This window comes from Tubulanus polymorphus, chromosome 5 (genome assembly GCF_964204645.1).
Source record: "Tubulanus polymorphus chromosome 5, tnTubPoly1.2, whole genome shotgun sequence".
NCBI lineage: Eukaryota > Metazoa > Nemertea > Palaeonemertea > Tubulaniformes > Tubulanidae > Tubulanus > Tubulanus polymorphus.
Genome location: NC_134029.1, coordinates 21,452,015 through 21,469,870, shown reverse-complemented (window position 1 = coordinate 21,469,870; position 17,856 = coordinate 21,452,015). Strand labels below are relative to the sequence as shown.

The following is a 17,856-nucleotide window of genomic DNA, read 5'->3' as shown; positions in this document are numbered from 1 at the left end:
TATTGGATAAATCCGAGATCTTTGCTAGTCATACGCTAGAAGGATTAAAGGAGATGGAAGAGAATTGAGGAAACTACTGACATTTACCAAAAGGAATTTATTCAAGATTCTACAACGCATTCAGTTCTATTCATAATGTAACCACTAACAAATATACAAATAGTATTTTGCCAATAGTGATAAATAACCATTGATGATTGAATCATAATCCGTGCTTGATCGTACGACTTCTCAAATTCGTGATGAAATCCTGCATCTTTTTAGTCCCGGGTTCATCTTTTGGTGCGTAATAATGTTCAGGTGGTTTACCCTCTCTTAATCGCACGAAATAATGCGTATATAAATAGTGAACGATTCCGTAACGAGGTCCTCTATGTTTACGTATTCCTTTAATCGTCATTCCTTTTCCAACATTAGATTCCGCTGAAAATTGAAAAAATGTATTTTGAGACAATTAAATTAAGTAAAGGCTATAAATAAGGGGTCAGTAGAAGTTTCCTGTTTTCTAACTTAAATAATCTTTGTATCTGTTAAGGCAAACCACCTAGATTTTTTGTCCCATAAAAAGTCCTTGTACAGTCAAACTAAGTTAAGTAATCATGCTGGGACTCCCATTATGTTGACTTATTCAAATGTTAACTTAACACTTGAATTGAAATACGAATTGGAACTCCGAAATGGCGACAATTTCAGTAACGTGACAACATCTGATGACATAAAGGCGTCACAGTAAACATCACTAGTCTATTCCCAATATTACTGTATATTATTCATGTTGACACGACTTACAAATCCATAAGTTAGATCTGAATTCAACATTATGATCCTTCACGGCCATATCGATAGCTTCTTCAATTACTTCAACTAATTGCGTAGAGACCTGTCTCTTATGGAACTTCAGTTGTTTGATAGCTTCGTCTACCGACATTCCTCTTATCTAGAAAGAATCATTCGATGCAGCAAAGGGATTTTCAGATAACGGTTCTGGAAATGTGGACAGTCTACATACCATTTGAGCTAAATACCACATCTTCTTGTAGCTGCTTTTAATGTTTGCACGATAATGAGTGATTTCCTAGAAAAAGTTGAACAGGTAAATGAACTTAAATTTCATATTTGTGATGCCTTATTTCATCATCAATTACACGCACGCATGGAGGGCTGGCCAAGGCCTATTTGTATCAGGCTCATTAAGTGATTAATAGCGCTTCAGATGATAGGGTTTCTATAAGAGATTTATTGTTAGTAACTTACAGCAGGTCGTCGTGGTTCTCCTTCTTTCTGCGGTGGATATACTATCTGGTTATATTTAGGCCACACTTTCGGCTCGGTCGGACGGGGTATTTTACGACAGTTTACGTTTGTTGTGTGCAGATTGGCGACATTTTGTAAATGAAATGTTGCCGGTAACAGCGTTCTGTAAACAAGAGAAAAAATACTTCATCAATTGGACAATAGTTGAAATCATCCACAAAAGGGGTTAAGATTAGTCTGAATACCAGTCGTCGTTACAGGTTCCCCTACATGTCTAGAGGTTCTAGGCAAGGGTTTAGAGAGTCCTGGGTTTTGGTTCTGGCACTGGCAGTTAGTTGGCCTCCGTACTAAAACTCCGTCCAGGTAATGCATGCATGTTCGGATCCCAATTTTCATGGTCATTTGTCTAATTTCAAGTCAGAAGCAATTCGTGCATACGCATTGGGGTGATGATTTCAACAACACAAAACCAGCATTAAATGTGGCATAGTTATTTCAATAAAATAAAATAAAATTAGATTGACGTCACTTTATGAACATATTTTATCAGTATTTAAACAATACGCACCGTCTTAAACCCGAAACCAAATTCCTCGTAGCCACTAAAAGTGACATAGTGGTATTTATGATCGAATTTGGCGATGAATTAATGTAATAAAGCAATTATTTCAGTTTATTCAAGCATAATTCAATAAAAATAGCTGTTTCTCCACTTGACCTTGAAACTAATGGTGGCAGCACTTTACGGTTCTTGTCGGGCGCAATTAAAAGACTAATTTTCTCCGTTTCTTAATGAAATCTTAGCTGAACTAATTACGGAATGACGGCGGCGGCGCATTTAAAAAAGTTCCATAATGGTGAGTCGATCAATTAATGTGATTAAAATGTCGTACGAGTCGAAATACATATTTAAAATGTCATATTTTGGTTAAATAAGTTGTACTAATTACTGAAAAAACAGTTGCGGTGTTCCCTTTACCAATACCACCAGGCTATTCATTTTATGACGGCTACATTATTATTGATTTATTTTCAGTTTATTGGAAGCAAGGATTAACGTTCAAAGACTTACCCTACGTAGTGACTCCGTTCATGACCGAACATTTGAAAAATGGACGCTGGCCGTGGAACGACGGAATCATGATGCGCCTCCCCGAACATTTCAAACAAAGCTTCATCGAACGCCACACAAAACCTCAACAACCAGTTCACTGGCGACCAGCTCCGGATTACTACCGCTGTCCGGTAACTGGAGAAAAGTTAGTATATAAGGACCAAGGCAGAGAGTATTCTAGGCCTATTACTAGGCTATACAGTAAACTACTGATATATTATCATTGCCTATATCCTAATGGGCCTATATTTCTACTTGGTACTTTGAACCAAATTTCTTCCATAAAGTCTCAGTTCCAATGACTCAACTTCCATTTATCAAACCAGGCTTTACCTGTACAGAAATCAATGGCCCTCTCTGTCTATACTGTACATGTACTTGGCTCCCTATATTATCAAGTGCTTTAATTAACCGTCTTTTATTCCATTTCCATATTTTCAGGAGAAGACAAGATAACCTGAATGTTCCCATCAAAGCCTTGCATCCGAAAGAATCGAAACAAGGTCTATGGGGCGGTGAAGGCATTGTGTTTGGTTTCTACAAAAAGGGAATGGCTAGAAGGTGCGTTGTAACTACGGATTTAATCGCTGTTTTGCGAAATATTCGCTTGCCGATATATTCTTTTTCATTTCAAATATTTCCAGGCAACCCCGATTCTGGCGACCCAAATTAGAGATGCGCGACTTTTATAGTGAAATTCTAGATCGTTGGATGTCAATAGTTGTGACCCCTCGCACTTTAGATCTGATTGATGATTCCTACGGGTTTGACTTCTACATATTACAGGTACAGGGTGAAAGTTTCATTGAATTGGATTGTTTATAAGTGTTTCCATCCTCACCTGCCAGAGTTTGATTGCCTCACGCCGATGCGCGGCGCCACCAACACAAACCCTGGCTGCAGACGTTCATTACACCGCTCAAGATTTCTTGGGCGGACGGGTTGCCGTTAAGCAGCCACCAGGCTATACATCTAGCCAAGCAGAATCATTGTTTTTCACCGGCAGATTGTCTATCAATACCACGCATCTGGGTCCGGTTCCATAGACTGGGCTTAGACTTAAGACTGGTCTAAGACAAACTTAGTTCTATAGCCAATCTAACAACTTAAGATCAGTCTTAAGATTTAAGCCCACTTTTGGTCTTAAGTCTTGACAGTTGTGAGTTAGAGTTAACTCTGAGTTAAAATTAGTTCATTTTCAATGAGTTAACTCCGAGTCAAATCTTAACTCACAACTGTGGAACTGGGTCCTGATTAACAAGCGTGTTTTCCGCATCATTTGACAGATTAAACCATTTAACTATTTCTCTATTGTAGACACATGAAGTAGATCTCGTTTCGGATCTTGGTATGAAATTAAAGCGTGAAATGCTGACGGCTCTCGTCGATCAATCATTGTTGCCAAATGATGAAGCGAAAAGGGAGAAAATCTTCAACAAATATAAACAGTTCATGGTTCCGGTAAGCTCCATATGAATAATAGATTAGGCTCAAATAAAATGATGCCTCGTTTTGGGCCAGGTTACTCGTAAACTGCAATGATATTTGTTATCAGTTCATTTCTCTAACTGCCGAGTCCGTTATGGTTAGCTTGATCATGATTTTGAAAAAAAGTAATGTACGGGGTAGATAAGCGGCTATTCAACTTTTAAGCTTAGCAAAAAATGAGAAACAAGGTATCAATTTTTTGTAGCCCAAAGGTAGACATTGTTGCAAAGTGTTCTTAATGTCTGAACTTGATACTATTGAAAACTGTCCTTTCCTCTTACAACTTACTTAAGGTTGTTTTCAATCTGATAGTAAGAATATCCTTTTGATGAGTGTGTAACTGTACATATTTTAAGTACTGGTAATAAATACAAGTGAAACTTGCACTTTTTCATTTTACGAATGATTGCTGCTGGATTTTCTGTATTTTTGTGGTTCATAGATTCATGACATTCAGGATGTGGAGAGTGGATGATATTTCGTTTGTTTTTCTGATATCCTTAAGATTTTCTGATTATCCTTGAGATATATGAGATATTTCTTAAGGGCAAAGCTGGGCATACACCAGCCGATGTCGATGATGAAAAAGAATATTGGAATTTGTATAAAAACTAACAGTTCTTTTATTCAGTGTATTAAAAAAAAACAAACTTCATTTAAAATTCTAATTGAACTTCAAGCTTTATTATCAATAATTATGATAATTACGTAAGTTAGAAGATACTTCGTTTTTTTTTTCAGAAAATTTTTTGGCAGTTATCGCGATGATGAAATGGCAATGAAATGAAAAGTTTTAATGAATGATTATTTTTCCGCTATGATTTTCAGCAAAAATATATTTGGCAAATCGTGGCCACTTGACTCGATGCGGAACACCTAGAAATATTTACAGCTCACGGGTTATTGCATCCCGCTGATAAATAATTTCACGCAAGTTCTCATCTTTGAATACGATAGAATTCCAGAAACCAAAAACAATTTTAGTTACATAGCACCATATTATAACAGCACATTACGTCCCGGTGATGAAATCCGTGCTGTGCTATAACTGCGCTAACATTTGTAATTCCGGGTACGAGTCACGATCTTTTCGATTGAAATAATTACTGAACAGTTTCAGTTTCTTTTTCAGTCCCTTTTTCTTTTTGTACGCTAGTTCTTTTTCTTCAGCGGTCAGTTCAGCCGGGTTGACGGGCTGACTCTGCGGCGGCGGCGGTGGAACCGGTGGATGAGCCGGTGGAAGCATCAGCTCCGATTTCCGACGATTGTGACGCGCGAGATACAAACTGTCTTTTACTTTTTTCGCTTTCATGCTGACAGCTCGCCGAGGTAAGCGTTCCGTCTCGGTTTCCGTCGCGGTTTTTTCGTTGACGCGATATTTCTTTCGTTTTAACGGCGATTTAAATTTCGGCGTATTGAACTTTAATTGTTTGCGTAATCCGCGTGTATTATGAGACCGTATACTACCCGGTTTATAACCTTGCGGTTGCGCTTTAGCCGGCGTCGTTTCTTGCGAGCCCGTCGGCGTGTTCATCGGCGCACGATGAGCCGGATTACTACTATTATCCGAAACCGGACTCACGATCGGACTTAATCCCGGCGTTTTGCACGGGTGTTGCGATATCGCGTTTTGGTAACTCGCATTACTAACGACGTTTTTACGATTGTGTATATTTTGACGTAAGTTATTCCGAGGACGCGTTTGAAGTCGAGAATTATTATCGCTACTGACCGACGTCGAAGTCGGCGACGCGCCGAGTTCGATACGCTTTTTATCGCGCGGCGGAAATTCCGGCGACGGTTCGTAACTGGATTCCGGCGTATTCGTCGGAATCGGCTGGCGTTTCTCGGTGATCGTCGTCGAGAAACTGTCGCTGCTGCCGCTCGAGAGAGATTCGCAGTAGTCGCGTCCGTGGCAGCTTTGAAAATTATGCTCCATCATCGTGTGTTCGGCGTCGAGCAGGCAACAATCGGTCGCGTCCATTTCGGGCGACGTCTTCACCGCCGACATATCGGGCGTCGAGTTGATCGTCACTTCGAGCGACGCCGGTACCCTCGGTCGCGTCATCGAAGGTAACGACAATTTCTGACAACGTTCGTTCGGTTTTTCGTTTTTACGAATGGTGACGGTCGGTTTCGTATTTTCGCCCGCGTCGTCGCGTTTCACTTGACGTTTTAATTGTTTCGCGTATTGCATCATACCGATCATTCGTCTCATATCGACGTCGTTCGCCGCTCGACGGAACGAACCCTTAGCGCTGCCCTCGATACTACTCGCGTCCGTAACGACGGTCGAATCTAAACTACTATCGATATTATGCGTGCTTTCGAATCCGCTCTCGGATAACTGGTCGACGACGACATTGAATTTCGAACTTTCGAGCAGCGTCAAAGTTTCTTCTAGATATAACGAACACGGTTCGCCGAGCGCCATATGGACGTCGTGATTCTGACAGTGCTGATTCTTTCCCGTTTTTCCGGCTAACGGATTCCCGTACGTCGCGCTGCGTTTCATCTGTCTCTCGAAATCGTTGATAAGCCTCATGTATTTCGCGTACGTCTCGTCGGCTCCGTTATCGCGACACTTTCGAAATTCCTTTTCGACGTGATCCAGGTCGGCGAAGTAATCGCTGCGGTTCGACGCGGCGTCGCTTTCGTCGCACGCTTCCAACGCCAATCCGACCTCGGTTAAAACGGACGTACACTCCGAGTCCCAGACCGTCGAGCACGTCGAGTTCGGCGTGTTGAAACACCGACGAGGCGGCGCCATGAACGAGGAATCGTCGATCGTGTCCTCCGGCGTCGGGTGCGGAGCTCGATTCGAACGGTCGATCGTCGTACATTTCGAACACGAACTATCGCTGCTGAAATCGCTCGTACTCGAATCGCTCGAACAGTTTGCCGCCGCCGCTCCTCGGCGTCGTTTATCGCCGATCAAAGAAATCGACGGCATCGAGCTGGTTTTCTGTAACGGGTTTAGTTGCGGCAGTGGGACTGGTTTATAAGCCGTCGTATAGTCATATTCCAGATCGCTGCTTTCGCTCGACGTCGAAGCGCGACTATTTACGCGTTTGTAAACCTCGTCGACGAACGTCACTCGCGGCGATTTCACCGGTGTTTTCGGCGGCAGCGTTTCATTCGCGCGATTCACCGAATTGTAACTCACGTTACAGCGGTCGGAACTCGCGTAACTCGTGTGTAAATTCCTCCGTTTATTCTGGGTTTCGTTTTTCTTCTTGTAAAGTTTTTCGGCCGCCGGTGACGCTTTGAGAATTCCCGGCGAGTGAGGATCGTGATTTCGGTTCGGAGATCTGATCGGCGTTCGTCTCATTCGCTGAACGTGCAGTTTGTATAGATTGTCGCCGCGTTTCGTCGCCCGGCGACCGGGTACCGCGTTCGCATCGGAATCGTAACTCGACGAATCGGCGGTCGTCGGCGTTCGAATCGGACTAGCCGGAGACGGCGGCGCCGAACATCCCATCAGAGATATATTCGGAGAATTGTTAACCATCGTGCTCGTCAACTGCGGCGAAAACGTCTGATCGATATCGGTTTCAAAAACCTGTTTTTTCGCGAGGTTTTTCGGACTCGTGTTCGCGACGACGTAAGTATGATTAAGCAGCGTCTGCTGATCGGGTTTCGTCGTCGTCGACGACGACGGTTTCGGCGGTAACGACGATTCGCGCTCGGAAGTCGTCGCCGTCGATGAATTCTGGTTGAAACTGTTACGACGTTTCACGATCGACATACCGAGTCGTACGCCGGAACGTTGACGCGCGATCGCGCCGCTACCCGACGAGTCGCAGTCGCTCGTCGTCGATCCACCGGACGACGATGAAATACTCGGCGCGCCGTTCTTCGGGCTTTGAATTACGCGTTGACCCATTTTCATACTATTTCGACGTCGATGAGAAGTCCTGGTTCGACTGTCGTTCAGCGCCGCCACGTCGACTTCGCTTCCGCAAAACGAGTTATCTCCCCACCGACTGCTGTTCGACGTTCCGCCGCCTTCATCCGCTGACCGTCGTATATCTCCGCCAGCGCCCTCCAGCGGTTGTTTTCCTCCTTGGTCTAATCGATCCAGCTCGGCGATCAAGTTGTAGAATATGCCTTGTATCTCTTTGATATCTTTCTTGAAATTGTTCTCTTCGTGCACAAGACTCAACTAGAATAGAAATTAAATTATGATTCAGTCTTTCTATAGTTAAACAGCCGAGACTCTTGATGAGGAGAATAATAGATCATAAGTGTAAAACCCGCTAACAAAATTTAAAAGGTTTCGAACAAAATTTATAACTCAAGAATTAAAAGTAAAGACATGATGTGTAAGACTCTTTCTAGTGACCACAATCAGAGTTCTTTAGTTGTTAATTCTTGAGTAATAAATTTCGTTTTAAATTTGTTTTTAGTGGGTTTTAAACTTACAGCCTTTCTATGATATCCGGTAGACTGGTTGAATTATAATTACATGAATCATCGCGAAACTTATTCCAAAATAGACTGCTTGATAATGTGCACCAAGTTTCATCCGCGACCGGACAGTGATAACTAAAATCTTGATTCTTCAGTCACGATAGTTTTAAGCATCGCGATTAATTAGATGATGAAAAACTGTCAATGAATACAACACTACTGTTGTTTCATACAGTTGTGTTGGAGACAACAGATATTTCTGGTAGCTAGAGACAAACTTTCACAGTTTCACACTTAAGCACTACCCACAGGGCCAGTGCTGTCTGTTGTAGTGGAATGAGATTAATTGTAAGTTAAAGCAGGGAAGTGTAATTACACTTCCCTGGTTAAAGGGATATTGACTAGAGGTTTATTAAGATCATCCAATTTATGAAAAGTAGGCGGCATGTAGTGACAGGATCTGTACTATCAATGAGGATTAGGAAAATTTCAGAGCACTACTGGATTAAATTATGAATTAAAAGCTTGAGTATTACCATGTTTAATCCGGAATAAGATCAACGTTATTAACAGGATCTAGTCTTAAAGAATAGGCGGATGGGTTTAATATGTGTGGCTGGAACTGGGTTTAAGAATAATCCAATTCGTGAATAGGATTAAAGGCTAAAAACCAGATACTTGCAAAAACAGGTTTTAAATTGTTCGTACTGAGTTAATCATGTTATTGATAATAACAATAAGCCTTGATTAATTTGTTTGAAAATCATTTGATTTGTGTGGGGATCAACTGAATCAATGAATTCTCGTGTATCACGGTATAAAAACATGGGTTTCTATGAGCAAATGATTTCTATTCGACATAAGATTTTAAACAACTAATCTTAGTATAGCTCGCTGACTTCGAGAAAAGACAGTGTTAGTTGTCAATATGAATATAAGCTACCCTGAAGCCCGGCTTATGATATAAGAGTTTTAAAGAACATTAGATTTGTCAGTAAACTGGTGGTTGTATACTGAGACAATGCTACATTGTATTCAGAAATCTGAGTCTATATAAACATTTCATTTTCTATCTCAATGTTGACCGTTAATCTCAATATCAACTTCCTTATTGTCGCAAGCGACATTTTATGGAGGACTATGTTTGTACTATTAACCTGTGCCAACTTCATTGACGTTCGAAAGTTGCTAGAAATGGCCTTTCCATTGAGACAGGATTGATCTTGATGAAGGAATCAATATTTTAGATGTAAGGTGGCTTACCATTCTCTGTTTGGCGTTGAGGATAGCTTGTTGAATACAGATTCCATCTTCCGATTCTGAACTATGAGTTTGACCATTAACTACAGCCATTTTTAAATCGCTTTTCTTAACATGCCTAAAATAGAAAAACGAACAAGTTCATCAGATGTTGAATTTGACTCCCAGCGAGAATTGCAAATAGTGTCAAACATTTCGTTACCGAAAATAGCTACTTCGGGATGTATTTGATTGTGTGTTTAGGATGATGTGTTTAAGGCGTGTTCTTAAGGTCCCTGTAATAACATTAAACATGACTGGCGCTTGTTATATAATATGTCTAACCTGCCACTAACCAGGAAAAATAATCAAATCATATGACTTATATCATACGCAGCAGACTCACGTAATCTATTCAGATTTTTATGAATATAACTCTACAGTTTATCTAAGAATCTCTGAAGAACAAATATATGTATTTAAATGTTTACGACTTTGTTTGAAACCTGGACTGGTGAGTCTTCATCATATGATGGAAGCGCTATATTCATGATGGATGCCATATGTCAAACATGATTGAAAATAGAATGTAGATATTCATTCGAAATTACCTTCATTAGAAATATGTTGAGTTTCTTGTTTAAGTGTAAAAACACCTTACACAGATCACTTAAAGGCACAGCCTGTAATGTCACGACTCAATAGCCGCATTGATTTGAGATAGTTTGGAATTCCTATATTTATGACAATTAATCCTGATTGACAGTAATTAACTATTTAGTCAATGAAATGACAATGATTGAGTCAGAATAATGCCTGAGGCTGATTCCTCAATAGACAATACATGACACACATATTTACTAACTACCTTATATTCAAAGCTACACGAATTTCACTTTTCGACATTCTCTTGAGATCTTTGTAAATTATACATATGTCACATTTCTTTTCTGGTGTTAATCGTTCGAAAAAAGACACGATTCCTGAATGAGTAATTGGGCCAAGGTTCGAGCCAAAAGACAGTAACCTTTTTGAAATATGGATATTCTATTCAGCAACAGGTTCGAAGGCAGATCCGGAATGATTTTTCTACCTTACGATCCGAAGCAGGAATAATCGATTGTATTGTATATCGTTTGTTTGCAGTGCGGGTTTATCCGATCAGCTCAGGTTATGTCGCGTTAAATCAACCGGCAAAAATATCCAATTTACTATATTCAATACGTTCCAATATCACATAGGCCTAACACACATCATGTATATGATACGATGTGAAAAAGTAAAAAAAAAAAATCTATCAATCTATGATGTGTAGACAGAATAATTTATTAACATATTTTAGGTGCTGTAATGCATATGAAGTACTAGAATGTAAAGAAGATTTTAACTAATTGAAAAGAATTTCTGTCATCAGTCTTGAAACAAGTACATTAGCCATATAGTCGGTAGCCTGTCTGTGGTTTAGGTTCACGATCGGATATTTTCACAAACCACATTCGTATAAGCCCATCTGATTATAAACAGCTTACCACCAACGATTAGGAAACTAACTAATTAGCCTTACAGCTTGGTGACAGAAACTCTATCGACCCTAAATGCTCCCAGTTACAAAATTCATTTTCTCGAATGTATACGATATGATGTAAAAATCACGATTGGTAGATATCCGTGTTGACGCGATGTAGAGAGAATCCCACTATGATAATAAAAAGTCCGAAAATGAAATAGACGATGCAAAAATATCTTAACGAGCTATACATAATTTGGAGGCATTAGATTTAAGAATATTTAGGTGCCATAACGCATTATGAAGTACTAGAAAGCAAAGAAGATTTGAATTCATCGTAAAGAATTTCTGTCATCAGCGTTGAATAAGGTCGATTAGAACTTGGTGCCACAAACTTTGTAGTTTTATACATAGACCATCAATCATCCCTTAGTAGATTATACTGTACAGTGATATGAACTTCATTTTCTTGCATGAACTTACCTTGTAAATATATAGATATTCCTCAGTTATGAATTACGTCTGAATCCTTATTGCGTAATTACAATGACAGATATGTAGATACGTAGATAGCGTGTCTGTCTGACCTGATCAGAACATTTAAGAGACTGGTAACAGACTGGTCACTTTTAAACTTCCCACTCAGTGTGTCTATTATATGCCCTCCTAATTACACGTGGCTATTGAACCCAGCTCAGATCCGCTTGAGCAGACAAGCCACCAACAAGTCTGTGATTGGACTGTGTGTGCATTGGGGTTTGCCTAATTACCATATCAGCCTGGCATGAATGAGATCATGTGGTCACTTAAAAATGGTGGCGAATATGAAATTGAACTTGTGTGTCACAAGTTTTAAATTGATTCATCCACTGCTTAAACATACCCTGGTGTCAAAGTAACAGTTATCATTCATGCTGTCAAAGGCTTCTGTTATTTTCAAAAGTTCCTTAATTATCCTCGATTAATCTAGATTTATCGGGAGTAAACTTTTGAGTGTGTTTATTTTTGTAACTGCCTCACCGGACTTCAAAGAGCCGGTTTAAAAATGTTGTAAATACATTGACTGAGTTGATCTTTGATGAGGAGCAGAAATGAAAGTTTGCGTTGATATAAGAATCTATTTGAGGCGTGCTTCTCCTAATCACAACGGGCTCTTTTAATTTAAAATCATTTGTTTTAGGACTACGACATAAAGCTCGACACTAAAAAGCCTTGTCTTGTTTTTGATTGAATAGCAGTGGATATTTGAATATCTCGATAAAAATTGGGATGATATTTTGGAGAGCAGATGGTCATTCTTTGGTATAACCAGGTGATCGTTTAGAAATTACACAAGATATATTGTAGAAACTTTTCCCTGTCATAACAGATGGCCTCATGCAGGTTACGGATAAATTATCATAACTTATTAACTAATTACAGGCACAGAATGTGTTAGCATCTCACAGGGTCCGAACAGCAAGATCTCACTTTCGACAATACGCCTGAAGTGCAAAATTGCGCTCGAGTTGAAAGTCATGTTGATACTTTGGATGATGATGGGAGGAGATGGGTGGTGTGTAGACATGGGTGTAAACGCGGGGGTCCTTCCTAATAAACAATGAATACACAATGAGTCAATGACAAAACCTAATTTGCTATTTATATATGTTGATGCATTTTGGAAGAAGGAAAATTATGCTAATATATGTAGACAATTCTGAAACTAAAGTTATTACTTCTCAATATTTACATCTATTTCTGTTTACACTGTCATTACAACTTTAAATATCTATTTGATATACCGGTATTGTTTTCTGAATTTCGGTTATGTACATATAGTTATATTACTCTCACGATTTGCAATATTGTGAAATAGAATTTAAGTAGAGAAAAATGAAAGAATTAGAAAATACATTCCTTTCACTTCATAGTCGATAATTCATAAATGGTCAAATCAGATTCTTAAACGCTGAATTTGTTGTTTTTTTTTTTACTATCGGTAAAAAAACCGTAGTTTTTATGTTGATTTTTTTATATAGAAGAATTTCGACGTTAGAACGAATTGTTTGAAAAATATTTCGATTTCACGCACTCACTCTATACGCGGTGGAATATTAATAAGCTACGGGGGCGCCGGCCGAACGATTCATACATCAATAAATGTCATTAATGTGAAATTCGTGTTCTTTCATGTGTACGTACGTATTTGTAAGATCATAGGATATTAACGCTGCATTTTATATCGGCATTTTTTTCATAGCGACGCTTTTTAATATGTGTTTTTCGTGAAGTTTCGCGCGATGCCAACAAGTGGAAACCAACGTTATTAAACGTGACAACATTAACTCCGATATTATTGCAGTATCAACTCTCAGTTTTCTGATTCTCAAATCTTACGTGCGTGATGCGATTTTTCGCAGTTACGTTTCTTCGATTTAACCGTCTAAGTCAGATACCTAGAGTTTGAATTCATAAGCATGCTCTCTGTACTTCCAAAACGAGTTAATGTTAATGGTTAGCACGAATCCCCTAAAAAAGTGCCCTTCAAAAAACCAGTGTAGAAAAATTTAGGTTATCGAAAGATTAAGATTATTGAAATTTGGATAGAATTTTCATGTTTATTTTTTTGTAAAATAAAAAAGGGAATTTTGAAATGATTTATTCAGGTACCCGATCACTTCATGAATAGCACTTCCTATTTAAGATCTGCCCTTCTTCAATAAGAGAGTGCCCCTATTGACGATGAAAAAGTGCCCTTTCTTAATAAATGTCTATTCGATCGTGGACTCTAGACAGTGGGATTCAATCTTCCTTTGAGGTTTAATGTTGTTGCTAACACAATTTTGACTTATAACTTCAGTTAGAACTGTGGACATAAGAAGCTTTCATAAAGCCATAACATTTTCATGATAATTCAATGTCATTGATATCAATCTCGAATCATATTAAAATGAATGTATTCATATCTCGCTATATAATGGTGGCACAATTATTTGTCCGACACTTAAAGCGTAATTGCCTAGATTTGTAAAAGAATCAATTTTCTCTCTGACGAAGTCGAAACATTCGATATTTTCTCACGCAGTATTTAAACTAAACGGTCTAAGTATTTAAGTTATATTCTATATTTCGAGTTTTATTGTGCGTTTTTTGAAACGATCGACTGTTACGAATATTTCACCTATATTGTTGCATGGTTTAATGTTAAGTGGGAGCAATAAATGTGATTTATGTTAATTTCATTATAATCGAGCACGCGATGGCTTGGGTCCCATGTTTTCATTCCATTTTAAAACACCCGCAAGCTTATTTTTCTTTGGAAGAAGTGGAAATCATATTCAATTTTCACCGAGACACTTCCTTCCTACCTTACATAAAGTCAAATTGGAAAAAAAATTGGAAAATTTTCATAGAAGAAAGTCCAAAAAAGTGACTCCAAAAGGTTGCTTGAGTATAATTCATGCTTGGAGTAATCATTGATAGCTACTTGTTCTGAATTTAAAAAAAGTCATCGTAAGGAATACCTGAGCGCTGGTGTTCCTTTTTCTTTCGTGTCTTTTCTTTTCTGGGATTTTATCTTACGATCGTTTCAACGCGGACTCAGTGTGACTACGTCCTACTCTTACCTGAAATCTAATTTGAATTTAGTGCACGGTAAATATCCGTCTTTCAGACTTTCGTCCAAGTCGAAATATTCGAAATCGTTTTCCGAATTGTGGCCGCGAATTTTCTTATCGTTGCGACGACGACGTTGACACGCGACGTTCGTCTTCTCTTCGAATATTCTCAATTTCCGCTGGAAGTTTTGTAACAGTTTGTCGACGTCGCCGGCGTCCATCGTCGCCGATATCCGTCTCCTCTTGCGGAATATTCTCGCTCGCGTGACGCGACGACGACGAGGATGATGGCTGATATTTTTTTAACGACTCGACGAGCTAGAGGTAGATTAATCGAGTGTCATTGGTCTGGCGCCTTCTCAGTGGTCTGACCTGATCAATATACTCGCTAGAATAACTGGTTTCACATCGTAGCGATAAATATACAAATCAACACTTTCACTGTCCTACTCGATTCATTACCGATTTAGTTACGAATATTTGGGGGTTTTTTTGTACTATGTACAATTAGAGAATGAATATGGACAACTGATGGTTTTGATTTTTTAGTAAAAATGTTTTATTTCTGTTGCGTAAATACTATCACTAGTTAGTCTGTTATAATATACCCAGACCGATGAACCGATTTTAAATGGACTAATTTGGCTCAGACCAAATCAATGTTTTGCGTTCACACATGTTTTTAAATCAATTGTTATCACACGCAGAGAAATAGTCCTGAAATTCAAAATGGAGCCGGATCGGTCTTTTTAGTCAATCTAAGTTGGTTGTTTTAAAATGGAACTGGCCTTTCGCTTGGTTGGGTTCTAAATTGGAACGGACTAGATTTAAAATGTGGTTTGAATGCAGCTTATGAGCTACAATGAGCATTATGAATGCTAATTTACCTCAGACTTATTCGATTTTTATCAGAATTTTTTTTTTTATTTGCTCACGAAACTATTTCTCTGAAATCATCAAGAGTATATCCTTTATGATGAATGTTTTGATAATAGCTAGATTCAATGTGTGCTTATGTTCTGATTTCCTTACAGAGATTTCATTTTCTAAACATGTATTCTAATTAGATAGCAAGTATTTGAATTTTTTGCCATCCTTTTCATTTGTACGATCGAACATGAATGCACACTTTTGTCGGTTGAGAAAGTCTTGTCACACGAAGTGACAGTTCGCATGAATTATTCAATAACACGTTTCGATTTTTAAACATTTCCACAGTGTGAGAATGCGTGTTATTTTACATGGTAAGATGAACAGTTATAATCAAAACAACGTTCTGTTTGAATTGACTTTATTCCGGTGAAATCGAGCCGTGCACACAATAAAACACGTGAAATATCTGGAGACAAAAATCAAACAGTCATTTATACGAGGTTATGCATGGTTTAAGGAGGAAAAAAGTGCCGGTGACAAAAATACAATCACTTTATCTAAACCTTTAATCTGTGAGTTTTTTAATAGGTTCGTGGACTTCAATGAATTAAATTTTGAAGAGTTTTCTTGAATTACATCAAAGTATTGGTGATAATCTTCTGGTACTGGTATCAACTTTAACCAGGTGGTTAAATCAATTGAAAATGAATTCGGTTAGCTCCCGGGCTAAAGTTAATACCAGTCTTTAAAACCGGCCCCAGCGTCCAAAATTTAACATTAATTTTTGGATTCATGTACGAGTAAAATTTTCGATAGGTTATCGATACTCAATCTGCATTGGCAATTATAGAGAATGAAGGACTCGTGTTATTCACTTTTAACACCCGATTCACTTCAGATGATCATTATTGAAGTCACGTTTCATAAGTTATACTTATTTGTCATTCGTTGTTGTAATCATTCACTCTACTGCACCCGCGACAATGTCCTCACTGTTCTCTCTCAATGCGTTTCCATTGACAAATCCACTTACAGTGCTGAAATTCTACCGAGCCTGTCAAGTTTCAATTTTCTGCAAGATTAATTGGCGTAAGGCCAATGTCATTGATAATATCACATTCGAATCTTTGTAAAAAGATTTAAGTCGAGACGTTTGGGCTTCAGTTTTATCACTGTTCTTAATATCAGCCCCAAATTCATTAGAATTCCTTCCCACATGATTTAATGACTGATTTCAACTTCAACAGAAATCTAATTCGAAGATTTGATCAAAGATTTATTTGCGCTCATCATTTTGCTATTTTGTATTTTATTTTCAGAAAGAGGAAATAGAATGGATGGGTTTGTCGATATATGAAGCGTGGAAGAAACAATGCGACTTGGAAGAGCAAAACAGAATACAGCAAACGAAGCCACTGAAAGACGTTTATATGACAGAATTATTGAAGGAAATAGCAGGTTAGTTTGTTCATGATATTGTTATTTTCATCAAACGTTTTTGTGCTGGAATGTTGTCATGATTCATCATGTTTTTTTGTTGTGTTCTAAATTCTAGATTTCGAAGAAGGATATTCTACTGGTGGCTCTGTAACTAGGTAAATTCTATATTAATATCTTCCTGGTTTGGCGGTTTAAATTTTCCTAATGTACATGAACAATTTACACAACTCATACTAACCTACACGGCCTTCAGAGTTGCCATATATGCAGGGAGGAGTTATGTTTTGAGGTAATGTGATTTATTTCTGGTTTTTTTTTTCAGCGGTGCTTCCTCCTGGTTGTCGAAGATGAATCCATTTGGAAAGAAGGGTACTTGATGAAAAGGTTGAATTTAAAGCTGAAACTATGGACTTGTCTTGTGAAAAAATGTGAAAATAAATTATGATCAAATATTATCCAATTAAATGATTGGATGATTAGAATATATGTTTTAGGCCTAGTTATTTTTTCTTCCAATATTTTGTTGTCTTTCAGGAATTTAAAGGCATTGAACTCCTGAAATTGACTTAATCTCCAATATCTACACATTGCAACTAACAACATTTTTCGGAATCTGTATGAAGGTTTGGACCCAGGGACCGATTCAGGGGGACTTGTGAGGCTTGTACAAGTCCATCAAATTTTTTTTGACAGTGCCCTTTTCTATTTTGTCAACAAATCTAATCGGTATATTTCAATGCAGTAGTGCCCCTATTATTACCTTTGTGGACAAAGTGCCCTTTTGGGATGTGACAAGTCTTTTAAACTGGCCGCTCAAAGGGGAGTACACATAATAATGCTTTTGGGCATCTAAGTGCCGTATTGGGATGAGACAAGTCCTTCAAAATTGGCCTTTGAATCCGTCCATGATCCTAACAATGTTGAGACCG

The 17,856-nt window shown here is 38.5% G+C and overlaps 3 protein-coding genes across 3 annotated transcripts; 1 reads left to right on the top strand and 2 right to left on the bottom strand.

Annotated features, from left to right (window-relative positions):
• Positions 1–98: 98 nt before the first annotated feature.
• On the bottom strand, positions 99–1,981 carry LOC141905084 (large ribosomal subunit protein uL22m-like). The gene is made up of 5 exons (XM_074793828.1): positions 1,823–1,981; positions 1,255–1,417; positions 1,010–1,075; positions 790–937; positions 99–423 (listed from the first exon to the last, which is right to left on the bottom strand). Exons 1-5 carry the CDS (start codon positions 1,867–1,869, stop codon positions 203–205), a joined length of 645 nt encoding a protein of 214 aa, XP_074649929.1. The 5' UTR covers positions 1,870–1,981; the 3' UTR covers positions 99–202.
• LOC141905082 (large ribosomal subunit protein bL28m-like) lies at positions 1,980–17,411 on the top strand. Its single transcript, XM_074793823.1, has 8 exons — positions 1,980–2,111; positions 2,291–2,513; positions 2,810–2,929; positions 3,013–3,154; positions 3,686–3,829; positions 16,807–16,945; positions 17,043–17,082; positions 17,250–17,411. The coding sequence occupies exons 1-8, from the start codon at positions 2,075–2,077 to the stop codon at positions 17,302–17,304; spliced, it is 900 nt and encodes a 299-aa protein (XP_074649924.1). The 5' UTR covers positions 1,980–2,074; the 3' UTR covers positions 17,305–17,411.
• On the bottom strand, positions 4,700–14,835 carry LOC141905252 (uncharacterized). The gene is made up of 3 exons (XM_074794072.1): positions 14,624–14,835; positions 9,533–9,647; positions 4,700–8,021 (listed from the first exon to the last, which is right to left on the bottom strand). The coding sequence occupies exons 1-3, from the start codon at positions 14,833–14,835 to the stop codon at positions 4,899–4,901; spliced, it is 3,450 nt and encodes a 1,149-aa protein (XP_074650173.1). The 3' UTR covers positions 4,700–4,898.
• Positions 17,412–17,856: the final 445 nt, after the last annotated feature.

Bases quoted from the DNA above. Each gene is read 5' to 3' on its own strand.
- LOC141905084 (XM_074793828.1), bottom strand. From the start codon at position 1,869: ATGTCACTTTTAGTGGCTACGAGGAATTTGGTTTCGGGTTTAAGACG. The intron at 1,076-1,254 runs GTAAGTTACTAA...AACTTTTTCTAG, and splicing joins GAGAACCACGACGACCTGCT to GAAATCACTCATTATCGTGC. The intron at 938-1,009 runs GTATGTAGACTG...GATTCTTTCTAG, and splicing joins TGTGGTATTTAGCTCAAATG to ATAAGAGGAATGTCGGTAGA.
- LOC141905082 (XM_074793823.1), top strand. From the start codon at position 2,075: ATGACGGCGGCGGCGCATTTAAAAAAGTTCCATAATG. The intron at 2,930-3,012 runs GTGCGTTGTAAC...AAATATTTCCAG, and splicing joins AAAAAGGGAATGGCTAGAAG to GCAACCCCGATTCTGGCGAC. The intron at 17,083-17,249 runs GTAAATTCTATA...TTTTTTTTTCAG, and splicing joins ACTGGTGGCTCTGTAACTAG to CGGTGCTTCCTCCTGGTTGT.
- LOC141905252 (XM_074794072.1), bottom strand. From the start codon at position 14,835: ATGGACGCCGGCGACGTCGACAAACTGTTACAAAACTTCCAGCGGAAA. The intron at 9,648-14,623 runs GTAAGAGTAGGA...TTTCTATTTTAG, and splicing joins AAATTCAAATTAGATTTCAG to GCATGTTAAGAAAAGCGATT. The intron at 8,022-9,532 runs GTAAGCCACCTT...TTTCTATTCTAG, and splicing joins TCAACGCCAAACAGAGAATG to TTGAGTCTTGTGCACGAAGA.